Source organism: Eleginops maclovinus, chromosome 20 (genome assembly GCF_036324505.1).
Source record: "Eleginops maclovinus isolate JMC-PN-2008 ecotype Puerto Natales chromosome 20, JC_Emac_rtc_rv5, whole genome shotgun sequence".
Classification (NCBI taxonomy): domain Eukaryota; kingdom Metazoa; phylum Chordata; class Actinopteri; order Perciformes; family Eleginopidae; genus Eleginops; species Eleginops maclovinus.
The window spans coordinates 17,957,419-17,982,735 of record NC_086368.1 but is presented as its reverse complement, the minus strand read 5'-3'; the positions used below and the strand labels follow the sequence as shown (position 1 = coordinate 17,982,735).

The 25,317-nt window shown below is 38.7% G+C and overlaps 5 protein-coding genes across 10 annotated transcripts; 2 read left to right on the top strand and 3 right to left on the bottom strand.

Moving 5' to 3' along the window:
• Positions 1-362: 362 nt before the first annotated feature.
• tardbpb (TAR DNA binding protein b) lies at positions 363-5,457 on the top strand. 4 transcript variants are annotated; one of them, XR_010168163.1, is made up of 6 exons: positions 363-1,148; positions 2,065-2,255; positions 2,352-2,492; positions 2,590-2,760; positions 2,846-3,910; positions 4,572-5,457. XR_010168163.1 is itself a non-coding variant. In XM_063910224.1 (5 exons), the coding sequence occupies exons 1-5, from the start codon at positions 908-910 to the stop codon at positions 3,335-3,337; spliced, it is 1,209 nt and encodes a 402-aa protein (XP_063766294.1). In that variant the 5' UTR covers positions 363-907; the 3' UTR covers positions 3,338-4,503. The 4 variants fall into 4 exon arrangements, 3 of the variants coding, with proteins under 3 accessions (XP_063766294.1, XP_063766292.1, XP_063766293.1); XM_063910224.1 differs by lacking the exon at positions 4,572-5,457 and having other exon boundaries at positions 2,092-2,255; positions 2,846-4,503; XM_063910222.1 differs by lacking the exon at positions 4,572-5,457 and having other exon boundaries at positions 2,846-4,503.
• On the bottom strand, positions 5,238-7,724 carry cenps (centromere protein S). Its single transcript, XM_063910226.1, has 5 exons — positions 7,511-7,724; positions 6,288-6,411; positions 5,835-5,868; positions 5,636-5,702; positions 5,238-5,428 (listed from the first exon to the last, which is right to left on the bottom strand). Exons 1-5 carry the CDS (start codon positions 7,538-7,540, stop codon positions 5,315-5,317), a joined length of 369 nt encoding a protein of 122 aa, XP_063766296.1. The 5' UTR covers positions 7,541-7,724; the 3' UTR covers positions 5,238-5,314.
• Positions 7,725-8,351: 627 nt separating this feature from the next.
• rbp7b (retinol binding protein 7b, cellular) lies at positions 8,352-10,052 on the bottom strand. The gene is made up of 4 exons (XM_063910225.1): positions 9,823-10,052; positions 9,054-9,232; positions 8,850-8,951; positions 8,352-8,512 (listed from the first exon to the last, which is right to left on the bottom strand). Exons 1-4 carry the CDS (start codon positions 9,893-9,895, stop codon positions 8,459-8,461), a joined length of 408 nt encoding a protein of 135 aa, XP_063766295.1. The 5' UTR covers positions 9,896-10,052; the 3' UTR covers positions 8,352-8,458.
• A 578-nt stretch (positions 10,053-10,630) lies between these two features.
• LOC134883283 (uncharacterized) lies at positions 10,631-13,582 on the top strand. Its single transcript, XM_063911587.1, has 6 exons — positions 10,631-10,801; positions 10,946-11,008; positions 11,098-11,177; positions 11,739-11,869; positions 11,955-12,021; positions 12,108-13,582. Exons 1-6 carry the CDS (start codon positions 10,728-10,730, stop codon positions 12,185-12,187), a joined length of 495 nt encoding a protein of 164 aa, XP_063767657.1. The 5' UTR covers positions 10,631-10,727; the 3' UTR covers positions 12,188-13,582.
• On the bottom strand, positions 12,348-21,126 carry h6pd (hexose-6-phosphate dehydrogenase (glucose 1-dehydrogenase)). 3 transcript variants are annotated; one of them, XM_063911584.1, is made up of 5 exons: positions 21,058-21,126; positions 16,202-16,868; positions 15,987-16,104; positions 15,218-15,487; positions 12,348-15,115 (listed from the first exon to the last, which is right to left on the bottom strand). In XM_063911584.1, the coding sequence occupies exons 2-5, from the start codon at positions 16,841-16,843 to the stop codon at positions 13,770-13,772; spliced, it is 2,376 nt and encodes a 791-aa protein (XP_063767654.1). In that variant the 5' UTR covers positions 16,844-16,868; positions 21,058-21,126; the 3' UTR covers positions 12,348-13,769. The 3 variants fall into 3 exon arrangements, with proteins under 3 accessions (XP_063767654.1, XP_063767656.1, XP_063767653.1); XM_063911586.1 differs by lacking the exon at positions 21,058-21,126 and adding an exon at positions 18,055-18,108; XM_063911583.1 differs by lacking the exon at positions 21,058-21,126 and adding an exon at positions 17,534-17,686.
• Between the last annotated feature and the right edge of the window lie 4,191 nt (positions 21,127-25,317).

Genomic DNA, 25,317 nt, shown 5'->3' with positions numbered 1-25,317 from the left:
ATAAAACAAAAACAGTTGTAATTGACACTTAATCATCATTTCATAAATTTGTAAAACTCGTAGCAACCGCCATCTTCCCATCTATTCTCACTGCCAACAAACAACAACAACTAGCTAACGGAAACTACTGTAGTGGATGTACTACCAAACCACCTAAGGGGGGGATCAGAAATTAAATGTATGAGACAATACAATTTATTGGGTTGTATTAGATTGTATCTAAATAACAATCACTTTCACAGTAATACTAATTTTGGTTTGATGTATACTGACAAATTACTTAATTACTATTTGTATAAACGAAACTGCATAAACAAAAAACCCCATGAAGGGAAATAGCCCATTCTAATGACGTAGTTCCTTTTTCGCTGGAGTAAAAACCATTCTGGTAGGCCGTAAATGGTGCTGTAATGTTTCGCACCGTGGAAAAATAAATATATTCTCTTGTGTTATTATTGCTTGTCATTTGAGACGAGAAGGGCTTTGTGCCTACGTTGGATGACCTTATCAACCGGCGCAAGCTATCTTCACAAAATCGCGTTCTTAGCTTTGTTAACGAGGGACCGTACGCAGTTTTCATTACGCCGCACAGTGGAACGCTCGTGCGGTGTTGACTGACGCCACACATCTCCGCGACGAACAAAGGAAGAGGCTGGTGCACCCTTGTTACAGCTTTTGAGAGAGATATTATACAATAATTCAGCTAAAACCAACCCCAACGACGCTTTTGTTATGGGTTTTTAACTTTATATTTTTTTATTCGGAATAACAAAACAATTAGCCTGACTCACTCAGTCTTGTTAGCAACATTGGCTAACGTTAGCTGCGATTGTGGACAACTGGCAAGCTAACTGCTAACTTTAGCATTGTTTTGATTCCGGCCGGAACTTTTTAAGTTTTATGCACAATGGCTGAAGTATATATTCGAGTGGCAGAAGAGGAAAATGAGGAGCCAATGGAGATTCCTTCCGAGGACGACGGCACTGTTCTCCTTTCAACAGTGGCGGCTCAGTTTCCAGGGGCTTGCGGCCTACGCTTCAGGAGCCCCCTGTCTCAGTGCATGCGGGGAGTTCGTCTGGTGGAAGGGATCCTACACGCACCAGAAAACGGATGGGGCAATGTCGTCTATGTGGTGAACTATCCGAAAGGTAGATATGAGCACCTAATATTTAATTATTTTTACATAACACTTCATTCTAACAGGTGTTGTTAGCGGTATTTATAATTCATGATGTAGCTTCAGCACACTGAAAATAGATGACAATGACGCGACCTGAAGTTTGTTCGTCCACGCCCACTGAAGTGCGCTCTAAGTACACTAAATGAATTCATTGATATTAAAGTTGTAAACCTAGATCAACAATCTAAAGCCTATAATATGCTATTGATATGTTTGTTTAAACATTTGGGAAATAACATTGGACTAGTTTTAGTTTGGTGAGTTTATATTATGAGCGTTTTAGTATCTTTAGCTAACTCTAGGTCTAACAACTGCATAGTCCTTAAATGTAAAATGCATGAAGGACACACGGAAAAAATACAGATTTAGGAAGATTTATTGGATAAATGTAAAACTCACTGTTATCCTTAGTATAAAATCACCTACGGAGCTTGACCTTTTCCGTGGAGTCTCATTGTACTGTACCAAACATATTCTGCCTGTGTGTTGTAAAGTAAACTGTATGCCCTTATGTAACATTTATAAAAAAGGCCATGGACAAATGTTCACAGACTGTAAAAATGAGCAGGTAAAATACCTAAAACTCAGCTCTTTTCAAGCTGCATTTCATTTATTGTTCGCTGTCCCGGTGTAAAGTAGGCTATATGTGTTTATTTTAACTGTAAGTGTATAAAAACAGGGTGAAAACAACATTTACCCAAGGGGATCCATACAGTATTTATTCACCTTTTATTATTATTTACACAATTATGAGAGATTTCTTTTTATATTCTTCATTGTTTATCCACCCTGGACTTTTTAAATTAAACATTAGCATGATAGTAAAAAAGTAGTGATGACACGGAAAGATCGATCCTGTGGCTGTCAGACTAATATACATTCAGTTTCTCTCTGTGTTGGTCACACTTCAGACAACAAAAGGAAAATGGAGGAAATTGATGCCTCATCTGCAGTGAAAATGAAGAGAGGGGACATGAAAACATCAGATCTGATTGTACTGGGCCTTCCTTGGAAAACATCTGAGCAGGACTTGAAAGACTACTTTAGCACATTTGGAGAAGTCATCATGGTTCAGGTATAACATTGGTAACAATAGTGAAATACACATGACTCTGGGTTGTATGATTGACAACAGGGTTTTAATTCTTCAATGCTTGTTTTTACATTGCAGGTAAAACGTGATGCCAAGACAGGAAACTCTAAAGGGTTTGGCTTTGTGAGATTCACAGAATATGAGGCTCAAGAAAAGGTGGTCACCCAACGCCATATGATTGACGGAAGATGGTGTGACTGCAAGCTCCCTAACTCAAAGGTGAATCTGGTAATGTCCATGTGTCAACCTGTGTACATTATGTGAATTAAAACTGTTGATGTTGACAATACTCTAACCTTAACCATTTTGTTTACAGCAAGGGCCTGATGAGCCATTGAGGAGCCGGAAGGTGTTTGTTGGCCGTTGCACAGAAGACATGACCACTGACGACCTGCGGCAGTTCTTTATGCAGTATGGAGAAGTCACAGACGTCTTCATTCCAAAGCCATTCCGTGCTTTTGCCTTCGTCACATTTGCAGATGATCAGGTACGACGTTAAATGTTTGGAAGAACTCGTTGTCGTGGTACCACTGCCCTGATGACCTGATTCATGTCTTTATTTCCCCTCACAGGTTGCCCAGTCTCTCTGTGGAGAGGACCTAATAATTAAAGGTGTCAGTGTTCACATCTCAAATGCTGAGCCCAAACACGGCAATAGGCAGTTTGATCGCACGACACGGTTTGGAAATGGTTTTGGAGCTCAAGCATTTGGTAGCAGCCGTAGCGGGGTTGGGAGCAGCACTAACAGTAGTCTGGCTAATTTTGGTTCCTTCAGTCTGAATCCGGCTATGATGGCTGCGGCCCAGGCAGCTCTTCAGAGTAGTTGGGGGATGATGGGTATGTTAGCTAGCCAGCAGCAAACATCCACCTCAGGCAGCACCTCTAGTGGGACTAGCTCCAGCAGGGACCAGAGTCAGTCTTTCAGTACGGCCAATAGCAACTACGGCGCCAGCTCGGCCAGTCTCGGCTGGGGAACCGGGTCAAACTCTACAACCAGCGGTAGTGGGTTTAGCTCAGGTTTTGGGTCCAGTATGGAGTCAAAGTCATCCGGGTGGGGTATGTAAGCTAAATGTTTGTATGGTAAGTATTCTGACAGAGAAGAGTCTTTTAACATTTTATTTCTGGTGTTATTGCGTATCTGATAAACTTAACACTTTTGTGGAAGATGTTTTGTACATTTGGAAAAAATGCTAAAGATTTAATTTAGAAAGTGTTGCAGTGAGTTGTTTACCAGGATGTCTGACTAAAGTGCTATTTTTGACGTCTCATTTGTTTGTATCCATTTCAACTGGATTCTCTAATGCATGTATTGTGAAATGTGATATAGCCATTTTAAAAATGCATGAATGTTTGTGGTTCACCATTATGCGGCTTTGTCACCAACCTAAAAGGCAATCTTGCATTGGAAAGAATCTGGTTGAAACCTAAATGTTTTAAGTGCAATTTTATTTGCAGTCAAGTTTTGTGGAAAAGCCTTCATTGAAATCTCTTCTGCAGTTCACCTCTCTTCCATTTTCCTGTGAGGAAGCTCCTCTATGGCAGCATTCTTGGGGTGATATCGGTATCATTCTCCCTCTTCCCACCTGTAAATGCTATGCCATCAAAGAACGGCTTCACTCCGCATGTTCTAAGAGACGGTGGGTGTTTTCACTTTTATCCACTTTTAAATGAAGAGAACTGCGCAACTGACATTTTAAGAACTGATGAGTGCGATTGAGGATGGCTTGTGACGAAGAGTGAAGCGATGAGTGAGCGAACGGAGAGACGCGTGAAACGGACTGGTTGTGCAGTGAAAGAGCCCAATTTGACTGCTTTTTGAATGTGTGAGTGGAAGCTAAGGGTGCTACAAGCACCTCCCCTAACATGGACATTCTTTAAGTAGTACTTCAAGATTTTTTTTTTTTTTATCTTTGCAAGATTTTCCTTACTCTTAAGTATGTCGATCAAGTGCAGAAATGTAGTGGAATGTTGTGATGAATTTGTATTGCTTATATTATCTGATTTGAATGCTGTATGGTGTGTGATATCATGTTTTTGAACTGATCTGTAAGTGAGTACTTGATGTGGATGACACCTGCTGAAGACTCTGGGGGACGTGAGTGATAGTGTGAACGTGGAGTGGTGTGTTCAATGGTTCCCAGCAGCTCTTGTGTTGTTTGTGAGGTGTTTAAAAAAAACAAAAAATCATGTCAAATGAAGGGAGTTCTCTAATAAAGTTCATTTGAATAGATGCTTAGTTGATATTAATTGGGTCAGTTTGTCAAATAAAAAAACATCTAATTCGATTCACATATCTAGGGACCTTGGGCTCTGCTGGTCGAGGTCTCCGTTTGAACCCTGACTGAAGTCTGTTCTGGATGAAGACGGAAGTACCAACACTTTCAGTGTGTGGCCTTCTCAGATATTGGGTAGTACCTGTCTTTTTGCTGCTTTTGATGGCTTGTCGGTGTGAATGATCCCCCTTTGATTATCTACAGCGACTATTAAGGTTAGAGGGCAATTTTAAGGGGGGGGGGGGGTCATTGTCATTTGAACCCAACAAGATGAGCTCAGCAGTCTGGCATCATCCTTCCAAACTATCTTATTTCAGTAATTTGGCTTAAGTAATTAAACAGCTAGTGATACGTTGCTGAGCCTAAGAATTAGGGACGTTTAGATGGCCTTATACACTTGGCAACCACTTGATACGGTCGATTGCTTTAGATAATACAAGGTGTATTAACAAAGTGGCCACAGAGTGTACTCTCAGTCAACTGTACAATTACATATTTGGATAATTTGTTTTAAGAAACAAGGTAGGTACATTTAGCACAGTTCTGGCAAATGCACAAATATATCATTTTGCATCAGCAGGCCACAGGACAGATAAGATATTAATTCTAAGTGTACATAAAACTACAGTTATTTATTAAATGTCTTAAGTGTAGAATCCCCATAAAAGTAATGACAGCCATGACACTTAAATGATTGATAATAGCATTAACGTTTATTTTGAATGTTGGGCACAAGTGAGACACTGCAGGGCTGCCTTTGTCCTTTCCTTATTCTTTGCTCTCCTCCTCAGTGTCTCTGCTTTTCCTCTTCCCAGTACTCTTCTTTTTCAATTCCCTCTGCTCCTGGTTCAGTTCTTCACTTTTGTTTTGTATGTGGGTGGACTGAAATAAATAAAGGCAAGTTAAACAAAGTTTGTTGTCTGCTGTAAAATATATACATACCCCTACATGGGTCAAGTATACTGCAATATCAGAAAGAAATGTGTTTCATTGTTTGATTTTTACTTGCTGTAAAGGTTACTAGACATAACAATACTTCACTAGGTTCTGTAGGATTCCCTTTCGGACAACACAGTGGATATAACTCACCAAGGCTGTGCTCCGACGGGCTATGAGCTTTACATCGTCTGAATTCACTGTGCTTCTTTTAGCATGCCTGAAAGCAAAGTTAACATGTAAACTGGAGGTTCTATGTAAAGATAACATCCGGGATAATGCTTATTTAAATTAATCTAAGTACAGTATGCAGATAACCCATCTGTTTACACTAACAAAAATAATTTCTCACCTTGCAAACGCCTCCAAGTCTTTAGCAAATACATCTGTAACAAATGAAGGAATGTAAAGTTTAGACTGACCTATTGAAACAGCATTATGGCTAACATGGTTAGAAATGGATGGTTAACCTCTTTTACATATGTCTGATTGTTGAAGTCCTTTATAAGAACTTATACAAACTAATCAGTACTTGTCATCAACAGCAGTCTCCTAATCTGGATCATTTTTTGGTGGTTTTTATATGAGAAAAAACTGGCTAAATGTGGATGACAGGGTTGTGTGGCAATACTCCATCTCAACTATAACTACAATAAGAATTGCAGCTGCAGCTATCCCATGTACATAAACAGGCTTTTTGTACGACATCACTGGACTTACTTACATTTAAAGGCCTACTGCACCAAACGCAATCCAGTGCGTGTCTTAGTATAAACTGGATTCACGTTAGATTTGTGACACTCACCACATTGTCTGAACGCTGTCTCGGCTATCGCTGCTACAGCTTGTCGGCTGAACCCTCTCTGGTAGTCCTCTCCAATCTTCTGGCACAGGCGACCCACGGTGTAATGGATTGCTGCCTTTAACCTCTGAAATTCAAAATATTAACTTAGATCACAACAAATCAAAAGTATGTTTTATGTGTATGGGGCACTAAGGTTAAACCATAGTGGTGGCAGGAAGGCTCCTCCCTGTGCTCTTCAAATACACTTATTATTACACTATGAGAGATTGTCTCCACAGTTCATTTTACAAATAAAGACAGATGGATGTTTCAAATGCAGTTTGAATCGTAAAAGCTTTACTCATTGGATATTGAAAAAACAATATCCAATTGAAAGAGGTGTGTTTTATTCGCCCAGTATAGTAATTCAATGTGCATTAAAACGGCATTGAGTTGGAGTCACTAAATCACATGATATGCAACCTACGGAGAAGAACTGAAATGATCTTCATTCAAAATAGTTTTGTTAAATGAATTCATGACATCAGTTTTCAAAACAGGTCTGCCAGTTCAGATCTTTTTCAATAACTTCTGTCATAACAACCAGTAAAATCAATGCAGCATTGTATCACTTCACTAGAAAGGTAGGACACACCTCTTTTTATAGGATTTCAGTGCCATTTTTTTTATTTTACAAGAACATTATAATGCTAATTTAATAGTTTCTTTAATAAAAAGTGTCACTCAGAATAGTTGGTTCCATGTCACGTGAGCCAGTGACTCCAGCATTGTAGTACTGGAAAAAAAAGGATAAATGTTTCAAATAGGATTTTAGTTTAGCTTCTCATTTATATGAATATTTCTTGGAAAACAAGCTGTTGTTTTCTTATTGAATGCTCATGACTCGAAGTTAAGGCAGAGCAGTAATTTATTGATGGTCCCTAAATGGTCCCTATTGTTAAAGGCCAGGTCTCGGGTGTGAGCTAACCGTCCTCCTGTCCAATGCCTAGAAGACACACCGTATCGCGGTAGGTAGTTATAAAACCTGCATTATAATACATGGTATTATAATGAGAAACACACATTGCTGAGAACATAAACTACATTGAAACTCTCGTTGATGTGTCTTTAGAGGATAAGCTGTGCAACATAGGACCCTGTGGACATTAAGTTATATATATATATATACTCCCACTAACGTTATTATTAGCCAAACACAGACACATTAAAATAACTGTTATTACCTGCTGCGTCTCGTCTTTATCGTCAGGCATTTTCTTCCGGATAAACTTTCGACCACAACGGCTTCAAGTAAGTGAATGAATTGGGAAAATCCTACAGAATTAAGGTGTGTCCGAAACTTAACACTACATACAATTTGTTATGCTTGAAGGTAACAGATGCGCTGATATTATCAACAAACTCGCGGTAAAAATTCAACAGCAAACCAACAAACCTGTTTCATTCAGCTTTTAATGTACACCACCCCATGTGGTCGGGAGGAGGAACTGCAACACCGAGACTTTGTATAATGTATGCTTCCGTGATTTGTGCCAACAAGTGTCATATATTATATTTAGCCTAAGGACACATGCTGTTTTTTCTATATGCTTCATTATACTGTATAATCGTAATCCCATGTTACTAAATATATACTCAGTGGCCACTCAATTAGGTTCACATGTACACTCTTACAGTGCAGCAGCTCTGTCATAATTCCTATCTGGACAAATGTTTATTTTTTGTGGACATTTTTAAGTATACTACACACAGAGGGAGCTTCAATTGGTGTTGTTCTTGTCTATTAAATAGAGAAGTGTTCAATATCAAACATATACACACATAGTCAGTGTACACAAATAGTTTGAATGGATGCCATTTATTCAATACAATGTTAGCATGTCCTCTTTTTTCCTAAAGTCCTGATGACGATTGATAAAAGTTTGAACCTAAATATTACAATGTTGTACTGTTAGATTCTTGCCGAAAGTATGTCTGTAATAATTTTCAAGACTTTAGACCAAGAAAAAATGAATTATTTCCTCATCCCACTCCTCTACTGTGGGTACAAATTCATCACACACATTCTTTCAAAATGCTCTTTATTTAAAGATTTTGTGGCAAATACTGTTTTTTTCATTTCATGGAAACACAAATGAAGTTCTCTGAAGTCTGATACTTTTTAAGACACATCACAAAGTCCTTTTATAGATTTGCTTGCAGACTTGATCCTCACAAGTAAGTTCCTTTGAAGAGAAAAACATAAAGCTGTTTAACATTTCCTCCATGTATAAGTTGAGCTTAATTCAATAAATTGTTTATGTTTTTCTTATTTTTAACTAGAAAATGTAAATTGCATTAGAAACACAAACAAAAATGTATAATTTACAACAAACCTAACCAACCTACAGCATGTACATTCACACATACTGTACATGTCAAGTACTGTGTGCTATTGTTATTTATAATACAAAAACTGAAAAAAACTGAAAATAAAAGTCAGTATCTTCCATTTTTTTTACTTGAGCTTTTTGCTCTACCTGCCAGCAAGGGTCCAACAGAATATAAACTGCTGAATCATACCAGGTGAAGCTCGTCCCCCTTAATCCAGTGAGTCCACCCTCGGTTCTTCTTTTCTCCTTTCTGCACACACACCAGCTTATCATTCTCCCAGTTCACCACCGACTGATACAGAAAACAAAACAAAAAGCACAGAATACATTAGGGATGTGTTGCTTTATCATTTATCGTCTATCGTTGTCGTCACAATGTGTTCAACGTTATTACCTGACATGTCCTGTTGTCCATCCCTTTAGTCACCTCTTTGACCTCTTCCCCAATTTGGAATGAATTCTCATAATTTCTGAAGGTGGTGAATGTCCTGATTGTGAAGCAATCTCCATCTTGCTTAATCACTTTCTGGGGCTTCAACATCGAGGCAATCTTGCGTGTTGCAAAATCAATGCCTGCATGTCAAAATGAGAGGAGTTTGTTGAAGTACACCCTGCTACCACATGCTCTGATCAGTTTGTTTTTTTTACTTTTATTGGTCGCAAACATGATTTTATCTTGGATCAAACCAGTGCCCACCACTCACCCAAAATCAGTGGAAAGACAGGATATTGAAAGTTTACTCAATGGAAAAAGCCATATCAAGGTCCTGATGTAATTGTGAATTAGCCAACATGTTTTGGAGAGTCCCCTCTATATGTGGAGGCACATTATTCCATGATCTATTTATTTTCATGTTTCTTTGCCGAACATCAATCATATAATTCTTCTTTTTTAATTTCCTGACAAATCAGTTGTGTATAATCAAATGTAAATATGAATAAATGTCCACTTAATACTCTCCAGGTCATTGACAAAAAGGAATGCACACTGAGGATGGATTTTCTCCTCTTATTCACATAACATTAGGCTGAGAATCTCTTTTCATTAAAGTTTCAATGACGAGATAAACTACTCAATCAATTATAAATGAAGGTTATCTCATATCATAATGAAATGTTAATTAAAGGCACAGTACAGTTAGTTTCTTTCAGTATTTACTTACCAAGTGCGACCATGTATCCTTCAAAATTGACATTGCTGACAATGTCCCAAGTCCCGCTGTAGTCGACAGGCATCTTTGGATGTTTGTAGGACTCTGGAACTCATCAGCTCAAGGATCTTAAGTAAACATGTTTATAGTACAAGGGTTGATTATTCATTGTGTGTAAATATGGGGCAGGGGTGATATGTTGCCAACAGCAGCTATTTTGGACAAATACAAAGGAGGAACACTGGAGGGTGGAACAGGACCTTTTACACATAATGTGAGGAAACTTTCCTGTTCCTGTTAATACAAAAACTTCCGTCATTCTTACATCTAAGTGTACTCATCTTTAATATTCCAGATGTTCCTTAAAATAACAACCTTACATTAAAGCTCAAATGTTAAGCAGACGTTTGGCTATCAGGGTCAACAATATGAAGTAGAACTGCAATGATAAGTGGAATGAATTGGCCAATGCACAGATAAATACCTTGGAACCACTTTGATAATCAAGTCATTGTTGGTTATTTTTCAAAAATTAAACATGGCTGTTTTCAGCATCTCAAATATGGAGATGACATTTTTTTCTTTGATTTATAAAACATTAAACAGAATATATTTAGTTTTTGGGACTGAAAAAACAAGACATCACAACTTTAGGTAACTGGAATGGACATTTTATACCAATTTCTAAAAAAAAAGTTATAACCAAACAATTAATCGATTCATCTAAAAAATAAGCAGCACATTAATCATTGATGAACATTATCATTAGTTGCCCCTCCATCATGCAGCAGAAGTTTCTGAACATGTGCAGCGTGAAACACAAGCCTTCCTCCTGCTCACATTTGGAGCTGTTGGCAGCTCCGTCCAGCCACCAGGAGTAGTGTTACAGTAAAGTCTGCTGGTCTGCTGCATCATCCATGTTCCTCTACATGCTAATCTTCATGGCTTATCATAGCAGCCGGTGGATACCAAGGAATCAGAGGCTAAAATTGTAAGTGCTGTTTTCATGAGTCATGTTTCTGTTTTGATCTGATAGGAAATAATGCCCCTATGTAAAACACCCTACGTTTTAATGCTAATTAATGTTAATTAAAACGTAGGGTGTTTTACTGCTGACGTTTTATTCCATGTGTAGTCAAATAGTGAATGCAGTGTTTGCAGCTGTTGTCCTGGTTCCTCAGTTCTACGTCATGGCAAGGTAACTAGGTCACAGGTGATGGAACCATAAGTCATTTGGAGAAAAAAATTGACCGGTGCATTAATCATCGTACCTGTTTTGTTTTAAAGTCCAAAATCCTCAAGATACTGCAGGCAGCCACTTCTGAACAACCTGTCAGCCTCTATCGCCTTGTCCTTCATTGCTGCAGGTAAATCCCGTCACATTGTTTCACATGTGGTGGAAGAAGTACTCAGATCCTTTACTTAGCAGTCCTTATACCAGACTGCAGGAATACACCACGAAAAATCCTGCATTCAAGATCTGCCTTGAATAAAAGTATGTTTGAATACAGTTAAATGTACTCAATGTATCAACAAAAGATTTCCGCAGAAAAATGTCCCATCAGTGTTTTACTTTATAATTATGGATTAATATTATGATAGCATACTACTGCTGTAACTGTTAAAGGGAATGCTAATTAAAATAATTGCTACTCAGAAAAATACTTAATTCCTCAGTTTATCAGAAAAATTCAAATAAAAAAATCGAAAATGTCGAGATATATTGTTTTCACTGGACAGGAAATTATGAAAAATTGTAATGAGAAAGATAATCAATGCTGACAGTCGAATGTAAAGGAGTAAACAGTACACACTTCTCCTCTGAGATGTAATAGAGTAGAAGTTTAAAGTTCCTTTAAATGGAAATAAAGTGCAGGTACCTGCCAAAAAAAGAATGGTTACAGACTTGACTTCAACTCCATCAACAGGTTTTTCCGTGGTATTCACAATGATAGACCCAGTTCCTCACAGCCTGTGGGCCTCCTATCATGTGTTGGGGATTCTGACATGTGGACAAGGTCTCTGCACTGCCATCCTGACTCTGACAGCAGCAGCGTGTGTAAGACAAACACTGAATATCATCATTAAATTCTGCTGAGAAACTACAGCATGAAAGTTATTCACATACAGGTTTACATTCACAGGCCAAAACCACCCCGGAGCTGTACTACATGTCCCTTATCCTAACTGTTGCTTCCATTTTCAGTACAGGTAAAGTGTATTTACTCTAAATAATGTGGGACTTTGAGTTTGAGTATTCTGCTCAAAGGAAATAACAACTGCCTGTGTCTGTTCAGGTTTTTTCATGGTGAGAGGAGGCCTCTGGTTGACTAACAGGAAGCATGTGTCGGACCCAAGCAGAAACAATGAGCAGTAAAGCGGTCCAGCTGTCCCGCGTTGACATCTGAAACTCCACATATTAAGATTTCATGTGGTCTCCATGCCACCGGCAGCTGGTAACTTTAAACCATGGGAAAGTGACTTAATCCCTCTCACGTTCAATCGCTCACTTCAGAAAGAACATCACAAAGCTGGTGTTTGTTTCAACCGTTAAAACAATTTGATTTTTATTTGATGAGGGACAATTGTTTCACACTCAATCCAAGGAAGTTAATAAAGATGTGTGAACTCTGTAGTACTGAACATTATCTCTCAAAGGAAGAGAAAAGCAATAGGAACAGACTACAGCTATTATCTTTCAGCTTATATCTCTCACACCCAATTCTTCCAAACAATTGCAAACTTATATGAATTGAGAGTGGAATGTGAATGGAACAGGAATGAGCATTTTTTTTATTTGTGAAGCACCAAATATTTTGAATTACCTGAAACATTTCAATAACAAATGTTGTTATCTCCAGTTTAAACATGTTTTCACATTTCATTGTTTTTAACTGATGACATTTCTTTGCCAGTTATAATAGAAAACACACAGCTGATAAATGTAGATTACTCAGTGAACAGCTTGTTGGCACATTCACAAAAATCACCTGAGATCATAGAAACCACCTTGATTATTAGTTAATGAATCTTCCTGTTAGCTAGAATTGGTTTTGGCACCCAAACTTATTGAAAACTAATGACATCAGATATGTTTATAGCGTTACACTTTGTAAACTGTCAACATGTGTTTTTCCTTCACCTCACACATAATTAGATAAACTATATAAAAAAGTATACATTTCACCCCCACACACACATATTTGAATGAGGTTCAAACTTTGAATAAAAAGGGCAGTAGATTTTAACCCATTAACCACATATAACCATGCATTCTTACAAAATACAGCTGCAATGTTACAGCAACACCTTCTATGATGTCCAAATGAATTATAAACATGCTTGATTACTAATGCTTCATAATCTGCTTATAGCCCGTTATAACTATAAGCACTCATACGTGTTCATAATGCTCTATACAATAAATATAACACATTATAAAGTTCTTTATATTGATTTTCAAGTATCAAAATACTTTGACATCAAAATAATATTATCAAACATAATGTTTACGTTTAGCTTATTATACCGTAAAGTATATGATTGTTATACATTATATAGCTTTTTCAAATGTTTATAATGTTTTACAAAAGGAACGGTATGGTATACTATGAATCTTGCAAAACAAACATATCATTGAGTGTCAAGCAATAATAAAGTATGTGTTTTAATTCTTTTTTAATAAAGTTTTATGGATATTTCTTGGTTCTAATATCTATTATAATGCAGTGCATTAAGACGATTATAGGGCATTATAAGTATATTTTTAAACGCTTAATAGAATAGCCATCATAGAAAGTGTTACCATTAAGTACATGTAATTATTTGTGGTTATTGAGTTCAACCATGTAAAGTTACTGGTCCTTTAAGTGCTGGCTCATACTTTCTTTTGCACCAATCAGTCGTCAAATTAAAAGCAGCTCGAAAAAAATTCTGATTGAATGTTTGGAATGTGATTCCTAGCCTAAAAGTGCATCATAATCAATATACCAAACCAGTTTTCCGTCAGCAGGATCCACCCCGGTGACGGGCCACTTGTCGGGGTTGTCCTTCACCCTGCTCAGCTGGGTGATCAGTTCATGCTTGCCTTTGCCCATCACCAACAGAGCCACCGTGCGCGCTTGGTTAATGGCGCTGAAAGTGAGGCTCATGCGTTGATGAGGCTTGATGGGGCTCTCAGTGAGGGCCACCAGACTGTCCCCGAGTTCTGAAATTTTACTGCCCGGGAACAGAGAGGCAGTGTGGCCGTCATAGCCGACCCCCAGCAGCACAAAGTGGAAGCTGGAGCCATTGACTAAATTTCTGACCTCTTTCTCATACAGCAGCGCTCCTGCGTCCTCCTCCACACACAGACGCTGGTTGAGCTGCACTGGCATGGGGTGGATGTTGTAATAAGGTATCCTCACATGCTGCAGAAGATGGTCATGCAGGCTGTTGAAGTTGGACTCCAGTTCAGTGGGAGGCACGCAGCGTTCGTCCACCATCCACACATGGGTGTCCCTCCATGGGAAAGAGAAGTGGTGCAGCGCCAGCCTGTGGAACAGAGCGAGAGGAGAGGAGCCACCGGAGAGGGCAAGATGGAAAACACCACCTTTACGCACCGCTGCCTCCGCTGCTTCATGAATGTCTGCAGCCAGCCTCTCCACCAGCTCCTCGGACCAGGCCGACACCATGTCAGCACTGCGGAACTTGCCTTGCATCACTTGGAAATCTTTTGCTGATGTGCCACTCATCTGATCAGCACCTATTATCACCACCTCACTGCTGTAGCTAATGTCTTTCCCTTCCACACGCAAGTTCAGCATGTCTCCGTTGTCGGCACCCCCGGGGTAGATGCGGGGGAAAGAGCCCGCTAAACTGCTGAGCAGCGGCGTCCATAAGCCCCAGGAGGCTAGCAGGTTTTCAGCACTAATGAAACTATTCTTACGTCCAGCAAAAATGTGAGAAATAAGTTCTGAATAAGCTTCTCGATTCTCTGATGGCGTCTGCACATAATAGTCTGAAATAGGCAAACCTAGAACATCAACATCTGTATGCTCTGTCACTTCCTTCCACTCACGTTCCATTAAAACTGGCTTGAATAAATTCTTACTCACAAGAATGGCTGGATATTTAAGTTGGCCATGGCCAAAGTAGAAAACGATCTGTTTGGGCTTGCAGTGAACGCTGTTTTGGTTTTGAAGACAAAATATGTTGTTCTTAAAAAGTATGCGTGCGTATCCCACTCGCTCATCTAACATCTTCCCTGAGATCAAAAGAATGGGCACACCTTCATAACGAGCCTCATCGATGTGTGCCAACACAGCTGAAAGACACAAATATAGTCACTTAGTAGCAGAAATATATTTGTTGTATGTTAAGTTTTCCAATACATACAGTCATAATGATTAGAAGGAAAAGCTGTCACCTGCAAATGTTGGTGTGAGACTGATGTGATCTTTCGTTTTATTCATCTCCTGCTGCACTGATGTTTTGTACGCTTGGTACTGGCCAATCACAGCTTGGTTCTTGCCTAAAGGCAGCAGATTACTGAAGATCTGCAGCTTTTTTTGCAGCAGCTCCTGAGTGCTGCTCATATTCACAGGAAGCCTCATGGTCAGCAGAGTCATGACCTCAGTCATGTGGTTCTGCATCACGTCTCTGATCACCCCGTACTGGTCATAGAAGGGAATACGACCTTCAGGACAAAACAAACAAGAGAGGACATTACCCCCAAATATCTCAAAAGACTTATTTAGAAAATGATTGCAACCACACAGCATGTAATAACTCAACACACATTAATCTGTTTCACTCTGTTGTGCATTAATCCTCACATCTAACAGTTTGAGTGCAAAGTTTTAAAAATAAATTACAAAATGCTGGAGTTTCACAAAAAGTTTAAAGTGTGATAATAATTGCAATTTTCAATAAACAACCACAATGTATGTTTTGATAAGTAGATGTTATATATGTTGAGGAAGGCTAAGAAATATAGTGACACTGGATGTGATTTTGACCAATGGCAGACAATCTACTAATTGCTCCTTTAAACATTTTGAGTATTTGTATGTATCATACACAAATGTATAAAATAATAATTGTTGTTAGGATGTTGTCTCATTTTTTAAATGAATGAAGGCATTCATTTTATTACATAATCTAATGTAACAAGAACATATGCAATTATTAATCACCTTTAACATCGAGGGTCTCTTTCAAGACGATCTCAACTCTCTCGATGTGGTGCTTGTTCCAGATGGGATCCAAAAACTTCTTGTTCTCCACTCTGAATGGAAGAATCTTTGCCACCACCTTTGCACAAAAGCAGAACAATATAAACCATGAAATCAAAACACCTTAATTAAAGGGTCATGGGTTAATGGCACACACATGTAGAGGGTTTTCCTACTTGCTTTCCCAGGTAATGGTCTATTCTGAACATTTCCTCATCCTTCAAGGAGCTCCCAAGCTGAGATGAAAGAAGCTGAGCACTCCTGAAGTCATGTCCGAAAGGTTTCTCCAGCACCACCCTCAGCCACACCCCGCTGGTTGGCCTGCAGCTGTTATTTATCTTATCAGCAATATCCGCATATGCAAAGGCAGGTACAGAGAGGTAGAAGAGCCTGCCTGCCTCTGTTATTCCCTCCTGTTGAAGCTCTTTCTCAATGTGCTTGGCCAGTTCCTGGTAGTCCTCTAAGGTCTTTAGCTGGTGGTACTGAGCGAGCCGCAGGAACTGCTCTTTCAGCACAGCACAGCGCTCTGGTGATGTGTTCTCTGAGCAGGACACATTCTTGATGATCTCAAAGAAGATCGGGGTGGCGGTGCTGGTAGGTGACAGTCCCCCGCCGTAGAAGGAAAAACTGTTTCCACCACTGACCTGGTTAACGTACTGCTCGAAGAAGCCCTGCCACAGGTACCTCTTTGCCAGGTCCCCTGTGGCTCCCACGATCACCACGGAAATATGGCCGGGTCTCTGTGCCTCTGCTTGCTCCTCGCCATTTCCTCCCTGGACACTCAGAGTGACCAGGAGCAGGACCACAGCCAAAAACATGGTCTGGTCCTAACCGTCCAAACTCCTGTGTAAACACAGCAATGAGAGACATCACATGAAGTCAGTTATATAGCAGCAGCAAGCACTTGGACATATCAAAGCCATGATCAAAATCAAGCATTTTTTATTAATATGCAAATTATTTTCATGATTACCGGTAGGACTGTCCTTGACTAAAGACATTTTTTGTTGATGAACACTCATATGATTTCCATGACCAATTGATTAGATTAACTTAATCATCTGAGTCCACTAAGACCGAAATCGTATTGTGTAAAATTTCAGCAAAAAAAATCTGAAAGATGCCTATTATAATTTCCTATAATAATTACCCATAGCCCAATGTTATGTATTGTACAAACAGCCTAAAACTCAACAATGTTAACATCATCACAACTTAAAAGGCTAGAACTGTTAAGTTGCAAGTGAAACAATCTATTATCAAAATAGTTTGGAATCAATATCTTCAGAAACTAAATGCAACCATTTAGTAGCTGTCTTATGAGCCACATAGTAAAAAGGAACAACTGAGAAATTAAGTCCCAGTGAAATGTTTTACCATGCATACATGCAGATAGTGTCAAAAATCTACAGATGTATACAACACTTGAAAGTAACAAAAACTAATGCAGATGAATAATGTGAACACTATGAATGTTAAAAAATAGTTAATATAACATTTAAACTTACACAAATCTCCAAAGACAATATAAATAAACAATCAATTCCTGAGCAATGTCTCCTTCTGCAGCCGTTTTAAAGTCTCCCTGAGAGCTGGTTGTGTGGTGCAGTAATGTTGTAACTAGCGTAATCATCAGTACTGGTGAAGTGTAGACTTTGCACTATGCCCAGGGCCATTGAGCTTCCCGTACAAACGTCCCACTGTTGATAGAGTGATGGGAAAGTCCATCCAAATGATTTTGCAACAGTTTAAAAATTGTGTAGGCAGATAGGAAAATCTGCAAAAGTCTTCAATCAGTTAATAGGCCAACCAGGCTGGTGAGTAAAGCACCGAACACACACACAGAGCTGTAAGGTCAGCGCACCGAGGACAATGGACTTCCCCCATGACCATGTGGGAGTTTGCCTATCAACACAATGTTATCATGGTCAGTTTGCAACGTTTAGTTTTAGTGATGAATCAACTGCACACACACAGTTTTACAAAGACCTTTATCCTGTGCTACACTGAGCATTACAAACCGTTTTACCTGTGTAGTACTTTAGGTCTGCAAGTGAAAACCTTCACCTATGTGCTGTAAGACCTTGAAGAAGAAACATAAAATAAATATGCAATACATTGTGAGCAACTTTGACAAGAAAAATACAAATCCGCTATTGATAGGGATCAACAACATAGAGGCCCATTTTTAAGCGATGTCAAGGTTAGGAAGGAAATTAAAGCTTGCTTTGATTAACTTGGTGTCAATTATATCAGGTTCCGAATCGAAGAAGAAGAAGAAGAAGAAGAAGAAGAAGAAGAAGAAGAAGAAGAAGAAGAAGAAGAAGAAGAGAACCCTTAATTTAAAATATTTGCAGCCTTAATTATTTTGACATCCTGAGCATTCATATATATATTCAAAGAAAGCAAACATGAAATGGTAAAGTCACAATATATAACTATTTCTTTAGCAATGAAGTCTCATCTACATTTGTTCCTTGGCTTTCATTGATTTTCAATTCAGTTCAAATCTGGAGACTGTAATTATAAAAAGAGTCAGAGGGAACATATCTTTAAGGCACAAATAGGGGTGCAAATGGGACACAAATTTAAATGATCAGTGTCTCCATGTAACCAATTGCTCCTTTGATATACGACACACATCTCTAAAAGCTTCATGTAGTGACCGCTAACCATGCATCTGTGGTATTATAGATATAAAGTAAAAGCCTAGGCTTAAAGTAGATATTATAAACCTGATTAATGACTGAAAACATTTTATCCTCTAGAGGGACTGAAAACTGTATGAAGCTAATGTAATGATAAAGAGCAACATCAGGAATCCCTGCGTTGCTCAGTCATGTTTACACAGTGCCAGTGCTCACAGCTGAATATCAGGTCTGATTTACTGTGAGAGAGATTACTACAGTCAAAATATTTGCTTTTTCTTAAAACATTAACAGATATCCCATCTTAAATAAAGATTGACAACATACACAAGTCAGCTGGAATATTTTATATAGGCTTTTTGACAAACACAAACTCTTTTCAAACATATAACTTGAATTCTTATCTTTTTCTTGATGGCTTCAAGGTAATTGTTATGCTTATTTGCCCTCAGGAATCAATTAACTTGCATATCATCTGAAAAGAGACCGTCCTATTCAGCTTTTTATTTTGGTCCTGTTGAGAACTTATCCGGGTAATTCCACACATGACTTATCCTCAGTCACAAGCTGCTTTTATTTTCTATCTGCACAACAAATCTTACCCCCTCACCACATACACGCTCCAAAATGACTCATATATCCATCAAACTTGCTATCAAAAGTAAGCTTTAAAAAAAGAGGCATCTCCTCCTGAAGAGACCATCACACTTGACCCTCATCTAACCATCAGCTTTTGCATTCAATAACTTTTTTTTTGTGAAATGCTGAGGAAGTCTCTTAAAAGAAAATACATTTTTGGCAAGAGCTGCCAAGACAACATTAACCACTATACGTTGCCCACATGGAATGAAAACGTCGTTCATGACTGAGCCGTTTTGTTCATCACTGAAAAAAGCGCTGCAGGGATATGGCCGTATCTTGTTTGGATCTGTGGGTACTAATTTGTCACAGCCAAGAGGTCGACAGTAAGTTAAATAAGTCTCGGGCCAGGGATGTTTTAACAATCCACTCGCTATCATAAGAAACTAGCGAACTTATTCAACTGGCCTCCTTTTTAATCCTGCCATTAGCCTTCAGTTCCAACTACATGCTAATTTGTGACTATTTAATCATGAGAATTTGGAACATGGTTATGCAAAAGGTTATGCAGTAGTGTCGTTGTGAATAGCTTGTAAATGATAAAAGCATACAAAGGGTTCTTTATTTCACAAAGTGAAGATAGGAATGAACGTCACTGGGAAGTAAATGTAACTGTAATCAACACTGTGGCCACATCTGCTTCTATGCATATCAAGGGGAGATAAAGTTCACACTCAGAATTCAACAACAAAGGCTCGTTAAACTTAGCGTGTGGAAAAACAGGGTATAGTCATGTCAACATTTAAATGTATAACACTATATAACTGTCTCAGGTCATTAGTCATTTTGTACAAATGATACCGAAAGCAATTTGTAGTTGGAGGTCCCCACAGGCAGCCTGCAGGGGCAAAGTTAACTAAGTATCGTTTTAAAACTTACAGGATATTTAGTTTTCCAACTTTAGGGAATATGCAGCTTACATGTGTGACTTAAATTTAACTACCAATTTTGAAAAAAATGTAAATGGTGCAGTTAGCAAATCTAATGAACATACAATTAGGTGATGAGTGGGCGGGGTCTCCAGTATACTACATTCAGTGTGAAAGGAAAGTAGTAATAATACTAGAAGTATTCTTACATGCAGACTTTGCCAAATGCTTTGTTTGGCTCTCGTAAAGCAGCATGATCCACAGGTATGTCAATTGTTTGTGTCTGCTCCCCTGACCCTCACCGTGTGTGTGCACGCCACTGCTGCAAGTCAGCTTGAAAACACAACACACATAATGCAGTTCAAAAGGCTCATGAACGCGTCACGTATACACGTGCACAAAATCCTGATTCTCCCATGCAAATGTGTTTTCATGTAGCTGTATTCTCGCTCATCAGGAAACAAAACATAACAAATATAAACGTGAGGGGGTTGTAAGACGCGGGTTCAAAGCACAATGAGCTGCATGAATACAAGTTAAAGAAATGTAACCACTAATGGCTCTTCGTGAACGTAAGTAACATTCATCCACACACTCTCTGTTTAAACAGCATATAAAGATCCTTTGGTGAAACACACTCGTTAATGCTAACAATTATTTTCCCTGCAGTCGATAACTTTACAACACAACACACCGACACCTGCTAGCTGTCAAACTTCCGCTAGCGTTACACACACAGCTCCACAATCACTTTCGCTATGTCTTCGACTCTAGTGTCCCTAATACATGTGGAGAGTAGAGACTGAAAGACTGAAGAGAAACATATATTGTAAAGGAAGCGGACAAACTACTTTAAATGTTAATTGAATTACTAACCTGCCCCTCGGAAACATAAATGAACGACTCCGTGCACCGTCAGTAAACGCTTCCTGCTCCAGTCACGTGATAGGGCACCGCTTTGGCTGCAGCTGATGGAGGCTTTATAATGGGTTTTTAAATATATATATATATAAATAACAGAACGATCAAATTTAAAGGATAAGAATGGTATGTATGAGTCAAATCGACACTTGTACCTCAGGCATGTTTCAGTTAAAAGTGTTTATTTGATTGTAACCATGCACCATATTCAGAAGCACATCTACCATAACACATTTAATATAAATGCATCCCTTTCTACCATAACACATTTAATATAAATGCATCCCTTTGTATGGAAATTGAGTCGAATCCAAACATGCACAGTGCCTTTTTTCAATCACATGATACTAGTGAAGGAAATATGTTTTACAATATAAATACACATATGTTGCAAACTGACAAACTGAGTTTAGATGAATTAGATTATTGTTATCAGTTAAATTGGATGTATGGATTTAAGTAATAAAATGTAGTTGTGGATTAGGCCTGTCTTCTCTGCAAAGTTTAACTCTATATATTATGACACATATCTTTGTTTGCACAATACTTTTAAGTTATAAATTACCTTAAGCACATTTAAATGAATGGACTTGTGGTTTTTCATAAATAATTCACCAACTTCTACACTATTCATTTATCAGATGTATCAAGTGACTGTCACTGGGGGGCAGCTGTAGACTGCAAGGTTTTTGTCAACACAAGAGGGACCTCTGTTGGTGTCTTTCTGGTATAGCTGCTTTCGACTTCAGCCGTTCACTTTTCAGTTTGAAACTCATCAATCAAATGCCATCAGCTCTGAAGCACCAATGCAAACTGAAATACAACAGCTGTACTCCGAGATGTCAAAAACGGTCAATGCAATGATTGATCACGACAGGGAAACATTAGCTGAGAAGAACTGATTCAGAAATGTCAGTTATCCAGATACTATAAATGTAATTAACACTAAAAGTGCTAAAGTTATTACTGTTCTGTCTCTGTAATAGCATTTGACATGCATGGCTAATGTTATGTTATGTTTAATGTTGTATAAACATATTCAAAGGTAAAGCTTGAACAACAGAAATACAGTTACAGCTTTTAAATTCAATCACTTTTATTTGTAATTAATGGTCCTGTGTCAAGTCAATTTAGTTAATAAGGTAATAGGTCAGTTCATTTATAAAGAAAGAATGTGCAGGTTATGGGCCATTCATTTCATCTGATAAACATTAAGAATGATTGTTTATTGACTTGCCCCCTGGCCTGTCATTTTGCAAAACTGGCCCCTTGCAAAACAAAATCACAATAGTACAAACTGCTGACTTTGAGTGGATAAACATTAGGTCCTGTTTGCCTTGCATTGTCCAGCTGTCTCCCTATGAATCCAGACCTACCTCAAACAAAGCAGGTGCCCTTTTGGCCAAAGAATGATCCGACTGTTGTTGACCACACTGCCAGCCGCCCTCCCTGGTCCTCCCTTTCCTCCTCTGAACAGTTGTGGTCGTTACAGCACATTCCTTGACTCAGGCTCTTATACACACATACAGAGTAAGTAAACTGCTGAGATTAGACAACCATTTAGAAACGTTGAAGCTTTGTTTAAAATCGTAAAACTACAAGCTATTATTTTGTTTTTCTTTCCAGCAAGAAGGTTTAGTATTGTTTGGATTTTATTTATTAGTTAGTTTACCAGGGACAGTGCACATTAAAAGGCATTTTTGTAAAAGCTCAAGTGTTACCCAAGAGGATATTTGTCGCCTGTAGTTTCTTGATGTTCTCATTTTATATGAGAACAATCACTGTAATATGTCAATTACTTACTAGCTAAATCAATTCATTGTATGTCTATAAAATGTCAGAAGACAAGAGAAAATGTCCATGTCAGTTTCACAGTGCCCAAGGCTCAGGTCAAAATAGTCCAAAACTTAAATATATTCAATTTGAATATTATAAATAATAGAGGAAATTGCAAAATAAGAGAGGCTATTTATTTTCTGCTGTTTCCATGTCAAGAGCGGTTCTAAAGAGGCTATATAAACACTAATAAACTTAATTATCCATTCGAGGAAGATGGTATGATCAGATCAAAATATCATTTGGTAACTGTTGCTTCTAAGTTTGTTTAGATTTTCAGCTCAACATCATGTTCTTGCATTTTTAACACTGCCCAACACACACACACACACACACACACACACACACACACACACACACACACACACACACACACACACACACACACACACACACACACACACACACACACACACTACCCTACAAACAGCTGTAATGCCTGTGATCAAGCTGTAGTGCCCTCCCATGTTGGCCAGCCACTGTGAAATGTAAACAGTAAACAGGATGGAGCATCCTGTGTGTGAGTGCTTGGTTGAGTGTGTGTCTGTCCGGCAGACTGTGTGCGTGTGAGTCTGTGTGTGTCAGTGTGGAGGGGGGGAATGGGTTAGCTGCTAAGGGGAGAATGAGCCCATGCAGAGCGTGCTACCCCAGCTGTCACTGCTATAACTTCAGACTTGAGAGACCACAGGACGCAAGCTGTAGGGCCACAGTGTGTGTTTAAGTGTGTTGTCGTCCTCCACCCCCCAGGCATTCCCAACAGCCCCTGGCTTCCTTCCTCCCCTTTGTTAAGCCTGTGAGGCAGACTTCGTCAAGCTGAGCACACAAACGAATGCATATGAATGTGTGCTGTCATCTTTATTAGGCCCCTTTGCCAACACCCATTACATTTAACACGGGTCTTTACTGAGGAGATTTCACTTTCAGTCATGGCCCCCACTCCTGCCAGACGAGGAGGATTACAGTGACCCCAGCCTGGGATAAAGTTGAATACACAACCTGTTGTATGAGAACATAATACTGAGCAATGAACAAGGCTATTTTTTTCCAATAGTAGTTTATGACTGGTTATTTGATATGGGACTTTAAAGGTTAAGTTAATTTGTGGTGGTTTTATATTTCAAAGGTGAGAAAACCTTTCTTTGGATTCTTACTTAAATATTTGTCTGTGCCTGCAGCATTCACTGCTCTTTGATGATGTCAGTGCCAATGCAGGCAGTGATGACTGATCGGGGCGATGCCACAAATAGATGAATGTATGACTAATGCTCCCGGTTTTTAACTACATTCTCACATTTCTTCCAATCATAAGAGAAAAACACGTGTCGGAGCTTGTTCTATCTCTTGTTTCTGAACGCTACGCCGCACACAACATATCCCATGTAGACAACAGACACCCACCCCAAATTCCAGTGTAGAGAGGTAGTGTTTTTCACAGGTGGCATGTGGAGCTTTTAAAACGAGTTGACTGGGAACATAGAGGGGGGAAAACAATGGCCTTTCAGTGCAGACAACAGAGCACTGAACGAAGGAGCTTCCTCAACAGCCATCCTGCTTGTGGGAAACATAAAAGGAGGGTGGTTTGGGATTGGTTTTATGGTGTAATAATTATTGGAGCACACTTTTGTTGGAAGAATCTTTACAATGAGTGTTTTTTATTCAACTTTGGAGAGAGAGATTATGTACCTGTATTGACCTCACAAAGATTAGTGACTTCCTACTTTCTGTTGTAGTTTATTTGAGTACAGCTTATCAGTACATGGTTCCATACAGTGTCAATACAAGTAGAGAATTGAACAGTGTCTTGGTTGTTTGGCTAAGATAACTCATGTTTTTGTCGTCACACACATGATTGTTTTGACCCTGTGATTTTTATGTTATCAGAAGGATTACACACTCTGTGGGTTGAATAGTTTTACCTCATAGGCTCATAAAACCCCACCGGATTATCTCAAAAACGCTTTAGTGTTGTTCCAGACCTCTGACTCAGGACCCACATGTCCGATTTCTTTTTGTGGTTCAAATCTAGCCTGATTATCTGGCTGAAGTGAGATAGACCTGTTTTCCTTAACTCAAATTCACTGTCAACAATGAAAAGCAGGAACCTCCACATTATTTTATTGCAAGCAGACTTTTAAATATATTCATTTATAAAAATAAAAATGAAACTGCTTTTTCAAGCTCAGGGTTTTTCCTTTATTGAAATGCCCCATAGCATATTTTAATCATAGACTCATATATATATATATATATATATATATATATAGAATCATCGATAGTTATAATATTCAGTACAGTGGTGTTCCACTTATTTTTTCATTTCTAACACAACACAAATGTAGGATTATGCCAAACTAGTTGATAATGTGTTTTATTGAGAAT